General features: G+C 40.7%; 2 protein-coding genes across 3 annotated transcripts; one reads left to right on the top strand and one right to left on the bottom strand.

Moving 5' to 3' along the window:
- The first annotated feature begins 559 nt into the window (after positions 1 to 559).
- Positions 560 to 5605, top strand: LOC123627202 (ribosomal biogenesis protein LAS1L-like). Its single transcript, XM_045536638.1, has 3 exons — positions 560 to 716; positions 4712 to 4875; positions 4951 to 5605. Exons 1-3 carry the CDS (start codon positions 560 to 562, stop codon positions 5401 to 5403), a joined length of 774 nt encoding a protein of 257 aa, XP_045392594.1. The 3' UTR covers positions 5404 to 5605.
- Positions 5606 to 5614: 9 nt separating this feature from the next.
- LOC123627353 (alcohol dehydrogenase 1-like) lies at positions 5615 to 20770 on the bottom strand. Of its 2 annotated transcripts, XM_045536874.1 has the most exons (9): positions 20670 to 20770; positions 17797 to 17898; positions 17054 to 17192; positions 15228 to 15315; positions 14913 to 15132; positions 12840 to 13100; positions 10817 to 10952; positions 10060 to 10198; positions 5615 to 5840 (listed from the first exon to the last, which is right to left on the bottom strand). In XM_045536874.1, the coding sequence occupies exons 1-9, from the start codon at positions 20685 to 20687 to the stop codon at positions 5816 to 5818; spliced, it is 1128 nt and encodes a 375-aa protein (XP_045392830.1). In that variant the 5' UTR covers positions 20688 to 20770; the 3' UTR covers positions 5615 to 5815. The 2 variants fall into 2 exon arrangements, with proteins under 2 accessions (XP_045392830.1, XP_045392831.1); XM_045536875.1 differs by lacking the exon at positions 17797 to 17898.
- Positions 20771 to 21132: the final 362 nt, after the last annotated feature.

The raw sequence follows: 21132 nt of genomic DNA, 5'->3' as shown, positions 1-21132 counted from the left end.
AGAACAAACTGCCTCATTTTAAGAAGTATTCCCAAAGTGAGGACCAAAGCCTGCAGTTAGAGATCCTTTAAAAGAAGGGGCTTCCCCATAGACTGGGCCCTCCCTTGGGGCAGGGCAGGGGGAGGATATGGGGTTTAAGAAAATCTTGTGAGCTTCCTACAACTGTATAGAATGAAAGTCATAAAGTACAGGAGTAGCGAAAGGTCTGTTTGAGAAGTGGCTGCAATAGCCTCAGTTGGATGAGACTAGTTTCAGGAAAGCCAAAGGGGTCCCTTAGCCTTGGTCGCAATGGAAGAGTGACACTTGCTGGTTATCTGTGGATGTGAGTGCCTTATGTCCCTTTCAGCTTCAGCTCCTTGCCACATGGCAGAAAGATAGACATCCAAAGTGGACTCTTTTTTTTTTTTTTTTTGGTATGGCCTTGTGTACAGCAAAAGAGCTTACCTCCTTCTTCTGGCTGGGAACATGGATGTGGCTAAGGAAGAAGCAGTTTCTTGGGGCTAAAGAAGTTGGGAGTGGGGCAGGCAATGCCCTTCTGAAAAGAGAGGGCCATGCAGAGATGCGCTCACGGCTGTCTAGCGGAGTGAAGGGTGCTCGCTATTGGCTTTGGAGCTTCTGGATCCTCCTGACTCTGGTGCTCCTCTGCGACACTGGGGAGAAGGAAGGAGATCGCCTCCTGGGAGTCTCAGCACTTGCTCTGCAATCCGTGAATGAGAGTGAGGGCTGATCCACACAGCCCTGGAGCTGGTGCAGGAGGAGGTGGGAGAACCTGGTACTCTCAATCTCTGGGGAGCTAAGAGGAGAGTGAATCTTCAAGCTCTCTGCTTGAGGTAAACTCACTCTTTATGATATACAAAACGATCTGTGTTTGTATGATTTTTGGTAAATGAGGTCCTCCCACCTCCACCAGAGCCCCCACAGCCAGCCAGGGTGAGATGCCAGGCAGAGACACGACCTAGGGGCAGACCTGGCAGGAGGGACCCCAGTGAATGTGGCCCACCAGCAAGTGGTGCTCAGCGAAGGGGAAGGGACTCCTGCTGCCACTGCCGCCTCAGCTAACTCTCCAGTCCCACGCCCGGTAAATTAGGACTCAGGTTCAGAATGGTCTCTCCCAGCAGCAAACTCAATCTGGGCCGGAGGGAACCCCTAGCCGTAGCAGGCAGTTTGCAGCACTAACAGCCAGAGGGCTTCAATGTGCAGAAACAGCCAACAGGGTCCTTGCCACTCAAAAGGAGAGAGTGGAAAAGCTGCCCCAGAATGACGTTTTGTAAAGAAGAAGGACCCTGAAAGGAGCATTACCCAAAATTGCAAAGGACTCCTGGTGGCAGGAAGCCTCCAGGAGAGCAAATAGCTTCTTTTAGGTCCAGGACTCAGACAGTGCAGGAAGGGCCCGGAGCCCTCGGCCTCCAAATATCCCCATGGGAGTCACAGGCAAAATTGACAGTGGGGATTGAATTGGCACTAGCCTTGCGGACAGAAGGGGTCTGGGGGGCCCCTTCCCCTGCCTGCCACCCTGATCTCCAGCACCCAGCTGTGCCTGGTGCTCTGTGACCCAGGCAAGGGGCAGTGGGGGAGGGAGCAGGTGACAGTGAGGCGGCCATACAGAAGCAGTGGCTCAGAAACTTGTCACAACAGGCCCAGGAGGCAGACTTGGGTGAGCAGCAGGAGCACCGCAGATGCAGCTGAAGCTCACCTCTTGCTGTCTTCTCTGCAGACCAGGAGACTGGTGAGTTCTTGCGGACTTCTTCCCTGCCTGAGTGCATATATACAGTGCATAGACACTGTGTTTGCTTGAGCAATGCCCAATTCCACAGGTGATATGTGTCTTTAGGCCACACCCATCAAATTATGCTTAGGTCAGTCAAACGGGAAAGAAAAGGGCACTGAACTACGACTCAAAACTTTGACTTTGTGATGTGCTAATGTCAGATAACATTTTGTTTTGAGTAGATTAAATATTTCATTACACGTAGGAATAAATTGTCATCTCCCCCTCTGTCTTGAATTCCATGATTCCCTCTCACAGGTGGAGTTCCGTTTCCCTTTCTGTGCACTAAGCTCCCACTTTGAATCCACATGGTGCAGTTAGGAGGGGGCAGACTGAGGAAGGAGCCCGAGTGAGGTAGGACAGAGAGAGCTGGGAGCCAGAGGAACGTGTCAGATCCAGCACTCTCCTCTTCACAGCAGGGAATCAGACACCCAATCAGTCACAGCCAAGGTGTCACCATCCCTGGCATTTCTGCTCCATGCAACACCAGTCAGCATTGACTGAGCATCTCCCTATGCCAGGCTCTAAGCTGGGTCCAGTGGGGGGCAGGGTTGAGTAAGAGATGACTTCCACCCATGCCAAGAGGCAGTAAGGAGCAGTGGTTATGGCATGGCCTTTGGGATCAGGCAGACACCGTATCTTACCAGGTGTGTGAACTTGGACTTATTCATTCAACTGTTCTTTGCCTGAGCTTTATTATTGGTAAGATGAGGATAAGTATCAGTTTACAAGTATGTTTGGTGAATAAGTGAAATAACCCATGTAAAGCAATTATCATGCACTTGGCAGGTAGGAGAACCCTCAATAAATGTTAGCTGAAGTTATTATTCACACAATGAAGCTCATAGTCTGTGGGTAAAAGGCACACAGGCGGCCACGTCTGCATGTCAGCCTGTCTGGGAAGTACCCATCACAGGGATAGGTTAGTGCTTTGGGAGCAGAGAGGGAAGGACACAGTCCCTCTGAATGAAGGACTTAGAGGAGGCATCGTGGAGGAGCAGGCATTTGAGGCAGACTTTAAATAATCTCAGAACATCAAGAAAATCCTCATTGGATCATTTCCATTGTCCTTTGGTCAATGTAACTAGTATGTGCATGGCTTTCAGAGAATAGCGTTTGATTTTTCTTTTATCCACACTTGGAGGTGTCATAAAATCATGCAGTGAGCTCTTTAGTTAGATGTAATCTGTCTACATAAACAGTTTAACTTAAAGGACACATTTCTCCAGATTTGCCAAGGGAACAATTTCCTGACTAGCTCATGGCTGTGTCAGGAAGCTTTAATTATGAGTCATGGAGACGGACACCAGGGCTGAGAAACATTCACCCAACAGAGCGGAAAGGGGGAACCCCAGGACTTCAGTTTGGAAAGGTGTGAAGGAAAGAAGAGAGTCCCAGATCTGACACCTGGTCTCCAAGGGGACCCACGATCTGGCTTTAACCTTCCCCTTCACTCTGCCCCTCCCCAGCTCCAGTGCAGGGCCCAGGTTCTTTGAGAGCTTGTGTCTCCGTTGTTCCCCAAGCAGACGTCGGTTCCCCTCTCAAGCCCTTGCTCATCATGCTCTGTCTCCTGTTTTCTGTCCCTGTGACCCATTCAGATCTTGTACAAACTCTGGGACCCAGGACAAGGCCCCCCTCATGGACAAATATTAGCTGCAAATCACAGTCATCCTTCCCTTCTCTGCATCATGGGAAGTCAAAGAATCAAAGCAATATATTCTCACATTCCATGCACATTTTTTCCCTGTCCTTGCATCCACTGTGTTTATAACGCTGATAATCTTGTTTTCAACACCTGTGAAACCATCTCTCCAACACCAGAGACCATTTCTGCTCCTTTTCTGTAGATGTAGTTGATTACAGACCTAGACAATATTTCTGTGCTGGTATCTCTATTTATACATAAATACAATCTGGGAGGTTGAGGCAGGTGGATCTCTTGAGGCCAGGAGTTTGAGACACATGTGAGCAACAAAGCAAGACCCGCTTGTCTCTAGAAAAAAGAAAAATTAGCTGTGTGTGGCGACACAGACTTGTAGTTCTAGCTACTCGGGAGGCTGAGGGAGGAGGATCGCTTGAACCCAGGTTGCTGTGAGCTGTGATTGCACATCTGCACTGCAGCCAGGGTAATAGAGAGACAACTTGTCTCTAGCAAGTTGTATATATCTAATTAGATGTATATATCTAATTAGAAAATACACTGCTTTAGGCCCTGGTGCCATTTCTTGGTTACCCATTTTATATGCTGAGCTTATAGCTGCTGCCATCCTATCCTTATACTTCAAGTTACCATATGATTTTTAATTAGTTTATGACTCATTTTTAGTCAACTTTAATCATTAACTAAGACCATTTAGCCAATGAAGCATTTCATGAGTAAAAATTATAGATTTTTTAACATGGTTAAAGGAATAGTTCAATTTTCTCAACTAGCATCTGAACCTCACATTTATCACATGAAGCATGAAACCTGTTTTTATTTATAAGAGAAATTATCTATTCAGTGTAAACTAATAGCGTGAAAAGAATAGAGACACTCTTCTTCACTGTATGATAATGTGTGATATTTTCTTTGAGTTAATAAGAAATTACCTGGATTGAGAAGTTCTGGATCTTCTCTGTTAATACACCTGAGTCTATCCTTTGCCATCTGTAGTTTTTACCCTGGAGTCTTGACAGATTGTATAAAAAAAAAAGTACAGGTAGTGTAAATAGAGGTAGAGGTAGAAGACCTCAAGCTCGGTAGCCTGATGTGTGTGTTTGGGGCAAGTGGAGGGTTCCCTCCACTGGGATTCAATGACTCTGGGTTAAAAAGATACAAAAAATGCAAGAAGGCACAAGACATTTATTTCCTCAATGGGAAAGGCGACACAAGTAGAATGATTAAGAAGGAAAGTTTAGTGGTCCCATTCCCCAGCTGATATTGAACATCTTATCTGTAAGAGCTGGACAGCCTGTATTGGAGCCTCAAATCAGCTGGCTCCAGCCTCAGGTCTGAAGCAAAGCCCCAGCAGCAGCAGGAGGAGCAGGGCAGCATTCTTGATGTCAAGGAAGAGGAGAAGGAAGAGAAAGAGGTCTTTCAAGACCAGGTGGAAGAGGAAGAAGAGGAGGAAGAAGAATATGATAACCAGGAGGAAGAGAAAGGATATGAAGCGGATGATGAAGATGATGATGAAGATGATAGTGAGGATGATGAGGATGATGATGAAGATGATGATGAAGATGATGATGAAGAGGAAGACAGAATGGAGGTGGGGCCTTTCTCTACAGGGCAGGACTCCCCCACTGCTGAGATTGCCAAGCTCCTGGCCCACAAAAGAGAAGCTCTGCAGGGTTCTGCATGGCAGGTTAGCTCAGAAGATGTGCGATGGGACACATTCCCCCTAGGCCGAATGCCAGGTCAGACCAAAGACCCAGCAGAGCTCATGCTGGAGAATTATGACACCATGTATCTTCTGGACCAGCCTGTGCTAGAGCAGCGGCTGGAACCACCAATGTGCAAGACTGGCACCCTGGGCCTGACCTGTGGTGTTGGCAGTGGCAACTGCAGCAACAGCAGCAGCAGCAACTTTGAAGGCCTTCTCTGGAGCCAGGGGCAGCTGCATGGGCTCAAAACTGGCCTGCAGCTCTTCTGATGCCAGCCCTGGTGCAAGTGTTCATCCAGCCCTGCCAGGGCAACAGCCCATGCCCCAGTGTACCTGATGCTCCCTGAGACAACCTGAGAGACAACCCGGATCAGCCACATCAACGCAGCTTTCCACCACAGTGGAATTTTGAATGTCTTTTGGGTTTGTTTTGTTTTGAAAAACAATAAACAGGTAATTGTCAAAAAAAAAATCTGTATCTGTAAAAGCTCTCACTGGGTTTTAAATATTTGCTTGAAGTATAATTTCACATCAATTTCTGTTTCTTTTGTAAAGCTCTCGTGTGTGATTTATTGATAACATTTCTGAAGAACAGAATCAATGATGTTGCCCAGTTGGTGTTGCAGAGGGTGCGGGATGGAGGAGGCTGGAGGCTGCTTCAAGGGAAGGCGTCTGTGTGGTCTCAGAACGTCAGGACGGTGCGGATACTGCAAAGGGAAGGAAAAGATAGTTTGTCAACACTGAGACAATTCACAGTCTTCTGTGTGAGGGTCCAGGGAGCATCTAACATGTCTTAGTGAAAACTCTCTTGTGCTTCCAGACACTGCAACCCCATTCCTATGAATTAGATAAAATCAAATATAAACACGGTTCAATCATACTTAACGGGGAAAAATGGAAAGCATTCCCACTTAGAACTGGAACCAGACAAGGCTGCCCACTGTCCTCACTGCTATTAAACATGGTGCTGGAAGTCCTTGCGAGAGCAATCAGGCAGGAGAGCAGAATCAAGGAAGTCCAAATGGGGACAGAAGAGATTAAACTCTCACTCTTTGCTGATGATATGATATTATATCTAGAAAACCCCAAGGATTCAACCAAGAGACTCTTGGAATTGATAAATGAATGCAGTAAAGTCTCAGGATACAAAATCAATACACACATCAGAGGCATTCATATATGCCAATAAGTCAAACTGAGAAACAAATCAAAGACTCGATACCCTTCATAATAGCAACAAAGAAAATTAAGGCAATCACAGCAACAACAAAAATAAACAAATGGGACCTGATTAAACTAAAAAGCCTCTGCACAGCCAAAGAAACTGTCTGGAGAGCAGACAACCTACAGAATGGGAAAAAATTTTCACATGCTACACATCCGATAAAGGGCTGATAACTAGAATATTTAGAACTCAGGTAAATCAGCGAGAAAAAGTCAAACAGCCCTATCAAAAATTGGGCAAAAAACATGAATCGAAATTTTTCAAAAGAAGACAGAGGTATGTGCTCAACATCTTTAATCATCAGGGACATGCAAATCAAAATCACAATGAGATATCACTTATCTTCATTGAGAATGGCTTTATCAAAAAGTCCCAAAACAATAAATGTTGGTGTGCATGTGGAGAGATAGGAACACTCATACATTGGTGGTGGGACTGCAAACTAGTGCAACCTCTGTGGAAAGCAATATGGAGATACCTTAAACAGATACAAGTAGACCTACCATTTGATCCAGCAATCCCATTATTGGGCATCTACCCAAAAGAGCAAAAGCCATTCTATAAAACACACATCTGCACTTGAATGTTTATAGCAGCACAATTCACAATTGCAGAGATGTGGAAACAACCCAAGTGCCCATCAATCCATGAGTGGATTAATAAAATGTGGTATATGTATACCATTGAGTACTACTCAGCTATAAGAAACAGTGGTCATACAGCACCTCTTGTATTTTCCTGGATAGAGCTGGAACCCATTCTACTAAGTGAAGTGTCCCAAGAATGTAAAAATAAGCACCACACGTACTTGCCATCAAATTGGTTTCACTGATCATCACCTGAGAGCACATTTAGTAATAAGGGGATGGGTGTATACATACATAATGAGTGCGATGTGCACCGTCTGGGGGATGGACACGCTTGAAGCTCTGATTTGAGGGGGAGGGAGACAAGGGCAATATACGTAACCTAAACTTTTGTGCCCCCATAATATGCTGAAATTAAAAAAATAACTATAATAAAAATCAAAAAAATAAAACAAACAACAACAAAAAACACAGTTCATCTTTTTCTGTTGATGTTGTTGTCTCTTATGTTTTCTCTAATCTTAAGCTTTCTCATAATATCCTGAATATCACTGTCATTTGGACTTGAGTTCTACATCAGCATCCTGAAAAAATCATTTTTGAGTGCCCATGTTCCTGGCAAATGAGGGAACATAAAACAACGATGGGTAATAACATGTAAAAATTTCTTCCTATCTGTCACAAACTTTGTGTATACTTTTCATGCATTGTCTCATTTAAACCTGAACCTCAACCTAAACCATGGGGAAGATAGGCTTTAATTTTACTTCCATTTGAGAGATTATAGAAACTGAAATTTAGAGATTTGTAATTTGGTTCACATTATACATCTAGTGTGGCGTGCTGGCATTCCAAATTGTGTAAATACAAAATTGTATAAATTACATGATACAGCCTGAAGGAACTGTTAATTTAATCACATTAAGGGTATGCTGAAAATTTAGTAGAGCTTTAATTCAGAGATGTTTAAAGATCCTTAAAAGTAGATAATAAAGCTATTTGTATTAACTGTAAGAGACTTCATTCTTGTAAAGGTTAGAAACATAACATTTACAGTTGGCATTACACATTATACCATTTCTAAAAAGCATCTTCTGATGGTTAAATGCTTTTAGAAGAAGACGGTCTTCATGTCTCTTTAATCTTTTTTTACATGTATATGTATATATAAATATAAGAACATATGTAGATAATTTAGAAACTATAGGACAGTATAAAGAAGAAAGTAAAAACAATCTGTAATCTCACAACCTGGAAATAAGCATTGTTGTATTTTCTTGTATTTTGATCAACTTTTTTCTAGAGATATATACATTTTTTACTGTGCTTCTTGAAAATTTGGAATCACATTGTATGTGTAATTTGTATTCTCTATTTTATGAACCAAGATTACATCAAGAGAATCTCCCAATGTAATGAATTTGTTTCTTTTAATGGCTTCATGGATTTCTAATACATGATTGGAATTTATTTAATTCTTCCCTTAATATTGGACTTTCAGGATGTTTCTAGTCTTTTATATTATAGGTAACAGGTAAACATGCTTAAACACATATGTACATTGAATATCCGATTATTTCTGTAGAGTAGTTTTCTAGAAATGGAATTTCTGGCACACAGGATCTAAGTTTTCTCAGTTTCTGATACAAATTACCAAATTCCTTTTCCAAAAGGAAAAAACAATTAATATTCCTACAAGCAGCATATGTAGGTGCCCACGTTACCTTACCCTTACCAGTATTAAGCATTACAAATTTTGATCTTTGCTTATTGGTAGGATTCATTATATTTAAATGCACATATTGAATTGTATGACACTCACATAAAGGGAATTTAGGCATGCCTCGTGAATTCTTTTGTTGTTCAATACTGCTCTCTGGGTTTGGTCATCTCTTTATATGCCATCATCTTTCCAACCTGATGATGATGATGAGGAGGAGGAGGAGGAGGATAATAACTAACGTTTGATGACTACTGTATTCTATATGCATGTATGTTTACACACACACACACACGTACTGTTGCAGTGTGGCTTAATAGAAAGTGAATTGATTTGCTAACAACCAGATCTTTGAATTACGCTCCCCTCTCAGCTACCTGCATGGTTCTGGCCTAGAGGTGTCATCTCTGAGTCTCAGGTTTCTCCTCTCCAAGATGGTGAAATCAGAAGTGGCCATATCAGTATCATTTGGGAATCACATAAGATAATACAGATAAGACAATCAGTAGAACAGCTGGTGCTGTCTAGTTGCTTGTTTCTTTCCTTGCTCAAGAATATTTGTCAGATCAAGTATCTAGTATAATATTTTGTGTGAGTGCCCAGGAAATACTATTTAAAGTTGAAAACCACATGAGAAGAAGTATGGGGTAGCAGAGAAAGCATGGACTATGGAGCTGGAAGGCAGGGGGTGAATACAACTGCCTATTACTAGTTGTGCTTCATTTGAATTCAGGTGACAAAATTCATCTTTCTAGGTGGCTGTAAATATTAAATGTTAGAAGTAGTAAATATTTAATAGAATTTGCTTATTTTTCTAAGCTTTACAAAGAAGTTAAGACAAACATTTAAATAGCATTTTGTTGCCCTCCCCTTCATAATAACTTTTAAGGGTAAAAACTTCTTTGTAAGCTGCAAAAACCAAAAAAGAAAAACTAATACTATCTGAATAGAAAAAATCCCAACATCGTTCTATCTCCTCCCATAATGAAACTGTTGGGCATGGCCTGAATATAATTTAAATTTACAGCCCCTAAATGTCAGTCTTATTAAGGGGTCCACACAGAGGCTTCAGTGAGTCCATGGTGTGATGAGGATCGTGCGACCCGATTTTTTATTTTGGCAGAGGTGAGTGTCCTCTTCTAAAGAAGGCTGAGTGGCTCTGATCCTTCACATTTGCTGTAACCAACATAATTTGGCTTCAACAGAATAGGAAATGTAACACAACTGTTCTTAGAGCCCCACAATAGGATCTCAGGTGCTCCACATGTGAGCCTGAGCTGGTAACGGAAAACCAAGGCTCTCCAATTTTTCTCATCGTTGTACTTTTTCATTCTCTGCTAGCCAACCCCTTACCATGAAAAGCAAAAACCAAAAACTAACAACTTAAAATCTACCTTTCTCCGGAGCGAAGCAGGTCAAATCCTTCATTTATTTTTTCAAAAGGCAAAACATTGGTTATTAATGGATCCAGTGGAAACTTCTTAGCCATAAAATCAGCCACAAGTTTGGGGACAGAATCTTTCATCTTAAAGCCTGAAAAGAAGACAATATCATTGTTAGATTCATCCAGGGGTAAGGAGGAGAATTGGAGAGAAGACTTTACAAATAAGATTAAGATGAAAGTTTATAAAAGTGCTGCATTCCTGAGACTGCTATCACGGAGGTTACTGGGAGACAGAGTGTTTTGAAAGGTGTCCTTTTGCAGTGCTTTGGCTTTAAAAAAAAATCTTCCCAGATAAATAAGGGTCCTTAGTTATTAGCTGTCTCACAGAGAAATTGTAGTGCAGATGATTATGCCCAAAGTCAAGGAGCAAAGTTAGCAGTTGTCTCAATTTGGGCAATGAGTGTAGATATGAGTTATAGATTCACATGTCCTATAGACTTTCTGTGCCCTATTACAAATTTTGGTGTCTTATGCGGTCACAAGGATTAAAAGAGGTCCTAGTAAGTTTATGGGGATACTAGAAAATTGTGTCTTGGGACCTTCTATCTTCCTTAGTTCCACATGTAGTTGATTTGGAGTCTATAGATGCAATAGGAATTTTGATTAATTTTTGACCATGTTGCTTTCCAAAACCTGGCTTTGTCACTTGTAAAAGGGGAGAGATTCTGAGGTTAATAACAATTTGGCTGTAAAGCCCAAGTACGTACCTCCCAAAATACCTCCTTTCCACGTGCGTCCAGTCAATAGCAGTAGAGGGTTGAAGGGGAGGGTTTCAGAATCAGGAGGGATCCCGACAGAGACGATTGTGCCACACGCCTCATGACAAGATAACAGGGCAGCCATCTGGAATAAAATCAACACTCAACATCCTTTAAGTAAACCCTCTGATAGTCTCTACTGATAATGCACAGTATGATGTCATTGATTTAGCGAGATTGTGAGTGTGGGGAGGGAGGACATTATGTCTTTTTGTTCTTCATTCCTTTTTGGGCCTAGGTTAGTGCTGTGGTTTTAGGAAATGCCCAGAAAATGGTTTTTGAATGAAAGAATGGATGAATGCATTTGTGTATCGTTAACACTTTCTTATAAAGTAATAAGGAGGCAAACATCGTTGCAAACATATGTAAATTCTGGTTCCTTAAAGAAGGGCACTGTTTCATCAACGCATGAGTCTCTCGCAATCTTTGAGCTGGTTAATTCATTTTTCATTGATTTATTAAGTAGATAATTTGAAACTAGTACATTGAACCAAATGGTCTGATGGTGAACAAGCTATGATTACATCATCAAAATTTGTCTCTTTCCTACTTGATGGTTTGTCTTTTTGATGGATTCCTGTTCTGCAGTCCATCTGTAAAATGGACATGTTTTAAACATTGTTTTTTACCTCCCCCAAATGCACAGTGGTTTCATTTTAAACTACACTTATTATTCTGGATCCTCAAAAGACAGTCCAGAAAGTCTTCCCCTCTAGTCATCCTTTTGTACATGTTCTGTGGTAAGATAACGGTACAGGATCCCCCAAGGCAAATAATGATCAGTCCTTTGATTTTGGATTATGACACTTGGAAGACCAGACATCCTCAGAACATGTGGCTGTCCGGCATTTGGTATCTCCAAATAAGGTAGCAACTCAGTTCCACATGAGAAAATGGAGGAAAACAACAGAAAAAGAGCATAAGGAGAAAAGCTACAGAAAGTTGGATTCTCGTGAAACTTCATGCTTGTGTAGCATATTGTCCCAGGTCAAGGCTGCAAAGGGCTTTGCTTTCAGGGTGCTGCTCCCCTTCACCACACTGCTGGGACGTCCTGGAGAACCTCAACAATGGGGATTTGTTGGTCTCTGTGGACGATTTCAGTAGGATTCTAGAGAATTCAGTGCGGGTGAAATATAGCTCGAGATGTGTTTTCCATTTCAGCTGATGATATCTGTACTTATTTGAGAGTAATAAGATGTGTATTTCAAAGATGACATAAGCACTGGAAGATTGGAAATAGTATTGCATATCAGTAACGCTGGCTGACATTTCCTGATGCTGGCTTACTGCATGACAGGTGGCACTGTGCTAAGTATCTGACAGGCATTATCTCATGTAAACCATAAACAGTGCAATGAGATAGGAACGTATCTCTCAAATTTGGGGGCTGGTAAATTGTTGACTTTTTAAAGTATTCAGTCCAACATATCGGTGTTGGGTACAAGTTATGTGTCAGGCACTGTGCAGTCTCCGTGGTAAAATACAGGGTGCATTAAAGCAGTCACTTTCCTTAGTTAATGAAATAATTCTTGACCTAAAATTGCTCATTCCTTTTAGGAAAAGTATGATATATAGAAAAAATTGGAATACAGTAAAGCACATAAAGAATTGTTAAGCCATTTTTCTTAAGAATGTGGAGGAAAAATAATCCCAATTTGAGAACAGAATTTATATTAGTTATATTTACTTGAGTTTGAATTCTATAACTAAATATTAATAAAGTAAATTTGTAATGGTTCAATCAAAAAACAAACCCTTTTCTAAAAACGAAATATTACTCGAGGCAGGCCTGCTTAGCTGATGGAATGAAAGATTTCTCAACAATAAATGAAACAAGTCAGCTAACAAACAGGAGATGGGAAATTACCATTCATTATTTAAGAAATATTCTTTATACGCAATATTTATATTCAGGCACCTCAAAGTATCCTCCAGATTGCAGAAGCAGAAATTTCCTCGTCATTATACGTACCAGCGTGTCAAGCCGACCAATGACCTCAAACGAAAAATCCACACCTCCATCGGTCATTTCCATTATCACCTCCTGGATGGGTTTCTTGTAGTCTTGAGGGTTGATACATTCAGTGGCGCCCAGCTCTTTGGCCTTTGCAAATTTACCTTTGTTGATGTCCACGGCTATGATCCTGGCCGCTCCAGCTGCCTTACAGCCTATGATGACAGACAGGCCAACACCTCCCAGGCCAAACACAGCACAGGTAGAGCCCTGGGTGACCTGTGTATTCAGAAAATGCAAAAATGGATTAAGTAATGATTGTTGGAATGTGCCTAGGCTTCATAAAGTGCCAGGCCTTGTCTGTTATCAAGAGCCACTCAGACTCTCATGTCCAATCTGCTGTCAAAAGCTCTTTTGGCTTTAGTTGTTTCATGTTTAAGTTGAGGGTGTTGAGCTAGGTCAGTGGTTCTCAAGCTTTGCTGCATATGAGGCTCATCTTGTGAACTTTAAAAAATCCCAATGCCCAGGTAACAGCCCATAGCAATTAAATTAGAATCTCTGCAGGTGCGGCCTAGTCCCCAGGTGACTGCAATGGGATGCGCAGGTTGGGAACCTGGGACTGGATGACCTTTGAGTTCTAAATGTCAGTGACTGCAATCTTGAAGAGAATCTACATGGCTGAAAGCCGTCGATAGGCAGCCTTAGTGTCTCCTAATCCACAAAAGCAGTTTGTGGAAAATGGCATAAGTGGAAAAGGCTACTTAAGGAGCCTGAAGAATTATTCAGCCAAACTCTCAATGATCAACTGCTTGGTTCATTAACTTTCAGTAGTCATGACCAGTAAATCCCTGCTTTAAAAAATACACTAATGAACACTAATGCAACAAAAGATGGTATATATTTTAAAACTGTATAAAATCTTTCATTATGAGTATTCTCAGCTTCTGGTCTATGGGTAGGCTCACTCAGACCACCTGGAAAATAGATGAGAGAGCTGCTCAAGGGAGTAAGTGCTAAAGTCACAGAAATTTGGAAGGATGTACTCTTAATTGTTTAAATTGTGGAGGGGCTATTTAATAAATCTAGTCTTCTATAGTCAGCCTTCAGTGTGGGTAAGATGCTCTTTCTGTCCCCAATAATCTCATTGGTACATTCCCTTAAGGGTGTCTGTTCACTCATTCACCCACCAAGTGCTATTCAGTACTGAATGGTACAACAATACTTTCTACCTTACTAAGAAAAATACAAGGCTTGTGATTGTGACTTCAAGGTGCTAGCAAGTATGTATTGTGATTCACGATAAAGCAAGAGATTTTGGAATGGTATTCTAGTGTCAGCTCTCCTACCAACCAGCAGTCAGCTTTATGTCTCTGGACCTCAGTTTCACAAAATGAGGAGTACTACTAGATACACTACTAGATTTTCAGCCATTTGAGAAGAGGAGCCTTTAAAGCATTTCTCCTTGAAACTGAGCATTTCTGAGGAGTATTATGTGTGTGTTCATGGTGGGGAAGGAGATGCAGATGAACTCCCGTAATGAGTGAAATAAGTGTGTCACTGTAGCTTTATTACTTTTCTCTGAAGAATCCACAGAGTGGGTGACTCCTGGTTTGGAAATGTATCAGGTAAGGTTTGAAACCTCATGTTGATCCTAAATGTGCGAGTGGGGGGTCCAGGGACTAGATGCTCTTCAAAGGCAAACCCTTCATTTCATTTGTCTTTGCAGCCTCAGAACCCAGCAGAACCTACTGCGCCTAATGCAGGTGCAGGTGCACTCTACTTGTAGAATAAATGACTGAATGAATTCTCAACCCTAAAAGTTAATAATCCCAAAAAGGAAAAATATCAAAAGATAATTATTGCAAATGAAATCTTTAGTTTTTATTAACCAAGTATGAACAACTTTTTACCTATGACTAACAGTTGAATTTTTAAAGACATGCTCTCAATTTCTTGTGGGGCCATTTTTCTGCTTGTAATCAACACCTCACAGTGATGAAAAATAATCTCTGATTCTTGTGAGAAATTGCTTCCTTCGTTGTTCTTAACAATCTGAGTGGAAGTGGTCTTACTAGCCACTGTCATTCCTACCTTGGCAATTTTGACTGCAGACCCATAACCAGTGGAAAATGCACAGCCAATGAGGCAAACTTTCTCCAGCGGTGCAGCTGCATCAATTTTGGCCACAGAGTCCTCTTCCACCACGGTGTACTGGGAGAAGGTGCTGATGCCAGATAAGTGGTGGACGGGCTTCCCCCTGCAGGTGAACCTCGTGGTGCCATCCTGCATGGTCCCCCGAGGCTTTCCCACACTGGTCATGCAACACACAGACACACAGAGCATGAGACATGAGCATAACTAATGTATAAACTCAAGGGCTGTGCAAAGAGAGGATGAAAAACCTACCCGTTTTTCAAGCAGAAGTTGCTTTCAGGGTGTTTACAAATTCTGCATTTTCCACACTGAGGAATACAGAGTGGGATGACTTTATCACCTGGAGGGGGATAAAACAAATTCTTCTTAAATTTCCAGAAATTTATAGAGGAAGAACTTAGACCTCATGTGTATATATTCGAGGTGTATGGCTTTGAGAAGAGTGTCCATGAACTAGGGTCCAATCACCACTGTGCCACTGGTCATTGCCTGCCAACATTGGTTTTGGTTTGGGTTACATGTGCCTGCAGATTCCCAAAGAGGAAACATAAAGGTGGAAAACAACATGGATGTTAAAAATTATTTCTGTAGAGTTAACTTTTATTGAGTGTCCTGATTTCTCCTGGGGCTTTACACACATCATCTCGCTTAATCCTTGGCTAATTAAATCTCCAATATTCTCACTGTAAGTGTCAATAACATTTTCAGTTGGAAGTGGGCTGCCATAGTCTCACAGGACGTTGGGGAGATGTGATATTTTGTAATAGTTTGAGCTAAAATAAAAATGAGAATTTGGATAACCAATTTTTGGCCTTTCAAAATGACTATGCTTATCTTTCATATGTAGTGAATGCTTTTTAAAAATATCTCAATTTCTTTTTGAGGAAAACTGACAAAAATAGGACAAAGAAGAATGGAAGGAATGCCTCCAAAAACTTCAACCCTCAACAATGAGTTAGGCACTTTCTTTTAGGAGGAAAACTGACTTTCAAATGTTTTTAGTTGATAATTTATGAATTATTTATCCTTCTATGGTGAAAGCAGAAGCGGTGAGAAGAAAGGGTGTCATTTTCTTATTAACTTATTTCTGGCTACAGGAAGTACGAAGAGCACAAGCTCAAACTAGACCGTTGGTTTTATTTGCTGTTCACGGCTTATTTAAGTATTTTGTAAGTTGGAAGATCGAAATCTATTGGCTAAAGGGATTTCTTTAGAATTAAACATAATTTTTATTTATAATCATCTGTTCTACCTATCCCACAAGACCAAGAGAAATGGTTGGCCCATCATATTTTGTAGATATATGTTATGTGGGAATGGTGATATGAAAATTTTGTGTTTAGTCACCCTTTCCCTGTGAAAATATTTATATCACTACACAATAAAATTAGGGTAAAATAAATATTAAAAATAAAATAATTCATAATTTGTAGCCAGTCACATTTAGTCATGGCTAAAGGTGATACAACAGACTGTTTATGGCCAGATGCCTTCATGTATTCTGTTTCATTCACTCCCTGTTCAAGAAGAGAGGCTGTGTGGGAAGAGGAAATTGGTGAACGGGCTCCACGTGCTACGTAAGGAAAGGTCATGTTGATTCGGCTGTAGCCACACGGCCCCCTTTTGTGAACTCAGCACAGAGCAGTCTCCATGCACTGATCTAGAGCCTCAGCACCAAGGCTTGTGTTTTCTCCCTGGTCCCATGGCCAGTTCTGTTTGGGCCCTGACAGAGGACAGTGCCCAGCAGCACTAAACCGGGGTTATTAGGGGATGAACTCCACAGTGGCAGCCCCTGTGTCTCCTGTGATCTCTCACATCCTGTGCTCTAACCTAGTGTCTGGCGTCGTGTATTAATACGGTGCTCAGTAAACGTGCTGAAGGGGAGAACACGTGAGTGCCTGGATGCACACGTGCCCGAGTCAGGCAGGGAGGGAGGGAGGGAGGAGGACACACTTCAGGGCCAGCTGGGCTGTGACCTTGGGCAAGATCTTTCATCCCCATTGCCTCAGTTTCCTCATCCAGGATGGACATCTTGGGGTCTTGAACCAAGGCACCTCCCCTGAATGTGAATTCTGTACCTGGTTTGACTGTGGTCACCCCTTCTCCAACGCTCTCCACGATGCCAGCTGCCTCGTGACCTACTATCACAGGAAGAGGGATGGCAATGGTGCCGTTGGCCACATGGTCATCGGATCGACAGATTCCTGTGGCCACTATCTACAGAATAAAGAGAAGGTGATCAGATTCAGAAAAGATTATGACCCTCAGATGGATTTAGCATACCCAATTTTCCGGAATTGTGCTTCTAAAACCTTTTTAAGGATTTTGCGAAGAATCGTTACTCTTTCCAAATACAAAAGATCCAGTTTATCCCCAAGCAAGGCTATCCAGTCTAAAACCCTTCTCTACCTTCCTTTCCTGAATTAAAGAATTTAGAATAATCTGAGCAATAATCTATATTGAAATATTTATCTTACATAACAAAAGAATGCATTTTTATAGAAGTAGAAATTACACATTAACTACAAGAAAGTATCTAATGCTAATTGAGTTTGAAATCTTGATATATCCCTTTGCACTTTTTAAATATACAGACACACAAACTTTTTTATTTTACTGGGATTGTATCGTATATACTCTTTGGTCACTTTTAAAAAATTTAACAATTCATATTCACATCTCTCCTTGACAACAAATGTAATTCCATTGTCTGAATTACCATATAAAATGTGCCTCTTAATGGATTTTTGGTTTTTCCATTTTTAATATTTTCTGAATTTTTTTAAAGCTAAAATTAAATGAAAGTGGAAAAATGTTTCACCTTAACACGAACTTCATAGGCCTTAGGGGGCGCCACCTCCACCTCCTCAATGGAAAAGGGTTTGTTTAGCTCCCATAGCACAGCGGCTTTGCATTTTATTACCTGGAAAATGAAACAAATGATGATACCAGTTTGTCTCCACTCTCGAAGTCAGGGCTTGGGTCTTCTTGTCTTTGTACGTGGAACATCGAGGCCCATGTGTGATACCTAACAAGTGCTGCATAGACATAAACACTTCTGGTTTACAAAGAGAATAAAACTGTCTTTCTAAAAAAAAGTATAAAGCTATACCATAAGGAAAGAGAAATGTACTTAAGTGTAATAAGACACTGAGATAAAAGAGAATATATTATTTTAGGCCATCCCCATCATATTTTTTTCCCCAAAGGTGTCTATTTTGGGTATTTCCTAACGCTGTCCTAAAATCCATTGTTTACAAATAACTGTTGGTTTCTACATAAAGTTCCAAGTCACTATTATTTTCCTGACAGAGCTGGTGTCTGTTCCCTTAAATCCATTACTTCCTTGCTCAATATTCTGCTTAGGACAAAAGATCTGTCTTTGTAATGACAGTTACATACTTACTTGCCCCCTGCCCTGGGATGACTTCTCTATTTGCCTTTTCTCCTCTGATTTCTCTTCCCACCCCTTCTGAGTGCTACTCCTTTGCATCATTCATCTGAAACTTAGCTTTGGCAGCCTGTTTTGTTATGTAATTCATGTGTAGGGGCTCCTTCCAGAGTAGATTGGGGCCAAAAATTACAGAGGTTAGAGCTACCGGGGTGTGTGTGCATGTTTGTGTGTGTATATACACTCACAGAAACACACACATGTATTTTAAAACTGGAGAACTGTGTGTTTGAATTTCTAGCTGGCATACCTTATCCATAGATGCTCCTAAAAATAAAAGTTGAATACATATTTTCAGTGCATGGGAATGTGTCATAAAACCTATCTTCATTGTTGTAAAATGTGTACAGTTAACAGAGCTCTTTCTAGAGAGAATTGACATGATTGCAAATATGATAAATTCAATAGAAATTTAATCTTCTGAGAATTCATTTCATTATTTGTCTAATCCTTCCACTTTGCAGGGTGATCAGCATGGTCAATGCCAAAGTAAATATGAGAATCCTTGGGAACATCATCCTCATAGCAGGAAGGTCCTGACTCTCAGGTGCCTGTGATGTGGCAGGCACACTGTGGCCTGTGCGGGGTGAGTTTCAGGCTTCGCCTTTAAACCTGACCAGGGGCTGCCAGGATGGTATTACTGAATTATTGGGTTTATTTTCCAGATGAAAAGATTGAGGATTAATTGACTTGGATTGAATGATTTTCCCAAAGTCACAAAGCTGGCTGTCTAGGGAGTGAAGATCAATTCAGCCTTACCTTTCACTGCCCCATGGTAGTTAAAAATTAACAAAAAGTTTAATACGACAGCAATAATAGTGATGACTAGATTTATCAACTTATTTCTGTGTACCAGGTACTGTTCTGCATGCTTTACAGCATTAGTTTATTAAATTCTCATAACCACCTTATGAAGTAGATGTTAGTGCTATCACCATTTAGCATCTGAGGGAAATAAAATGCAGGCAGGACAAACATAAATGAAATGCTATCAAAGTGGAAAGTTACTAACGCTGCACCTGAGAGGGGAGGATCCATTGCTTATTTCATCATTTACTATTTCGTTAATATGGTTGGTTTACACTTCACTTTCACTTAATGAACTCATTATTTAGGTTAAGCTGAGTTTTGGTAAATTTAATTTTTCTTTTTCCTAATTATTTTTCCTTTAGAAAGCAAATTCTAATCAGTAATGTATGAAAATAAAGTGGAATAAGAACACTGACAATTGGCCACTTGTGATTTCCAACCAATCTTATTGACATGAGCCTGTTTTGTCTGACAGTGTGTGTGCATAGAAACGTCAGAACCTTTAACTTGAGATCCTAGCAAGACGTTTTACTGTGTGCTCCACTCCTAACACAACAAATGTGCTGGAAATGTTGCCCAGCCTCTTGGAAGGAAGCAATTAAATACAGGATTTGATTACATTGAATGGCCACATCCATTTCTGTGTCCCTGTCAACACATTGAAGAAATAAGTATAAATTTAAGGAAGGCTTAGGACCTGTGTTCCTAGCTTTAATAAGTAATTCAAATTGTATTGGTATTAATTTTCCATAAAATCATGCTGACTTTTGTATGGGGAAGAGATTGTTCTATAGGATTTCTATGGAAATTGCCTAAATTTTGCCTTCACAGACCTTTTTAAATCAGAATTTGCATGGTGATGTTTTCTTGCTTAACCTTGATGATTCTAATGCTTGGAGATCGATGTGCATTTTGTAAGTGATTTTATTTAAGGTTAAAAGGATATTTTGGTCTGCTCAATCAAACTCTTCTCACAAAACTTTTGTCACACTTAACTTTCTGGTGTTCATAAAAATAAGGTGATTACAAAGAATAACAGATTTAAATTATGATTTCTTAATATAAAGACAACTTTTTTTACAGCTCATTTCTCTGAAAAAAAGATAACTTCGTGATTAAAGGCTTTTCTGACTTTAGATTTACAAATTAGTTACAATTAGCTTGGAATAAACTCACTTTACTGCAAATATTTAAAGTAGGAAATATAGACTTTAACAGATAGAAATTTGATACATTTTTGTTGAAGTTATTTAGGATAGCTTATTTGCATTGTAGTTTAGTAGACATTATAAATTGTAGCATATATTGCATATTGTATTCAGTGTATCATTTCTAATTGAGACATCAATTTTAAATTAGTCACCAAATACTGTATCCTTTTGTCTATTATACTAACGAGAATGTATTTCCAACAGTAATGGTTTTTTGCTTACTTTTCCTGCTGTGCTCATGTTGTTGCTGTCTTCTCTACAGACCAGGAGACTGGTGAGTTCTTGTGCACTTCTTCCTTGCTTGAGTGCATAAAGTAGATATATTGCACAGATATTTTATTTGAGGAACACCCAATTCCACACGTGATCTGTGTCTTTAAGCCACACCTATCAGATTATTCTCAGAGTAAGCCAAATAGGAGAGAACCGGGCACTGAACCAGCACACAAAACCTTGACATTGTGATATGCTTATTTCAGATAACATTTGGTTTTCATTAGGTTAAATATTTCCCTGCACATAAATTTTAACCTCCCTCTTCCAGTCTCCCTCTGTCTCTTGAACTCTGTTTCTCATCTCTCAATCCTACATAGGTCATTCAGAATTCTGTTTTCCCTTTGCACTGAGCTCCAACCTTGAATCCACATGGTGCAGTTAGCAGGGAGGAGGACTGAGGAAGCAGCGC

This window comes from Lemur catta, chromosome 24 (assembly GCF_020740605.2).
Source record: "Lemur catta isolate mLemCat1 chromosome 24, mLemCat1.pri, whole genome shotgun sequence".
NCBI classification, from domain to species: Eukaryota; Metazoa; Chordata; class Mammalia; order Primates; family Lemuridae; genus Lemur; species Lemur catta.
This window is presented reverse-complemented; position numbering and strand designations above follow the sequence as displayed.

Bases quoted from the DNA above. Each gene is read 5' to 3' on its own strand.
- LOC123627202 (XM_045536638.1), top strand. From the start codon at position 560: ATGCGCTCACGGCTGTCTAGCGGAGTGAAGGGTGCTCGCTATTGGCTT. The intron at 717-4,711 runs GTGAGGGCTGAT...CTTATCTGTAAG, and splicing joins TCTGCAATCCGTGAATGAGA to AGCTGGACAGCCTGTATTGG. The intron at 4,876-4,950 runs GAGGAAGAAGAA...GATGAAGATGAT, and splicing joins AGGTGGAAGAGGAAGAAGAG to AGTGAGGATGATGAGGATGA.
- LOC123627353 (XM_045536874.1), bottom strand. The intron at 17,193-17,796 runs GTGAAACATTTT...TTTATTCTGTAG, and splicing joins CCTATGAAGTTCGTGTTAAG to ATAGTGGCCACAGGAATCTG. The intron at 15,133-15,227 runs GTAGGTTTTTCA...TTGCATGACCAG, and splicing joins AACTTCTGCTTGAAAAACGG to TGTGGGAAAGCCTCGGGGGA.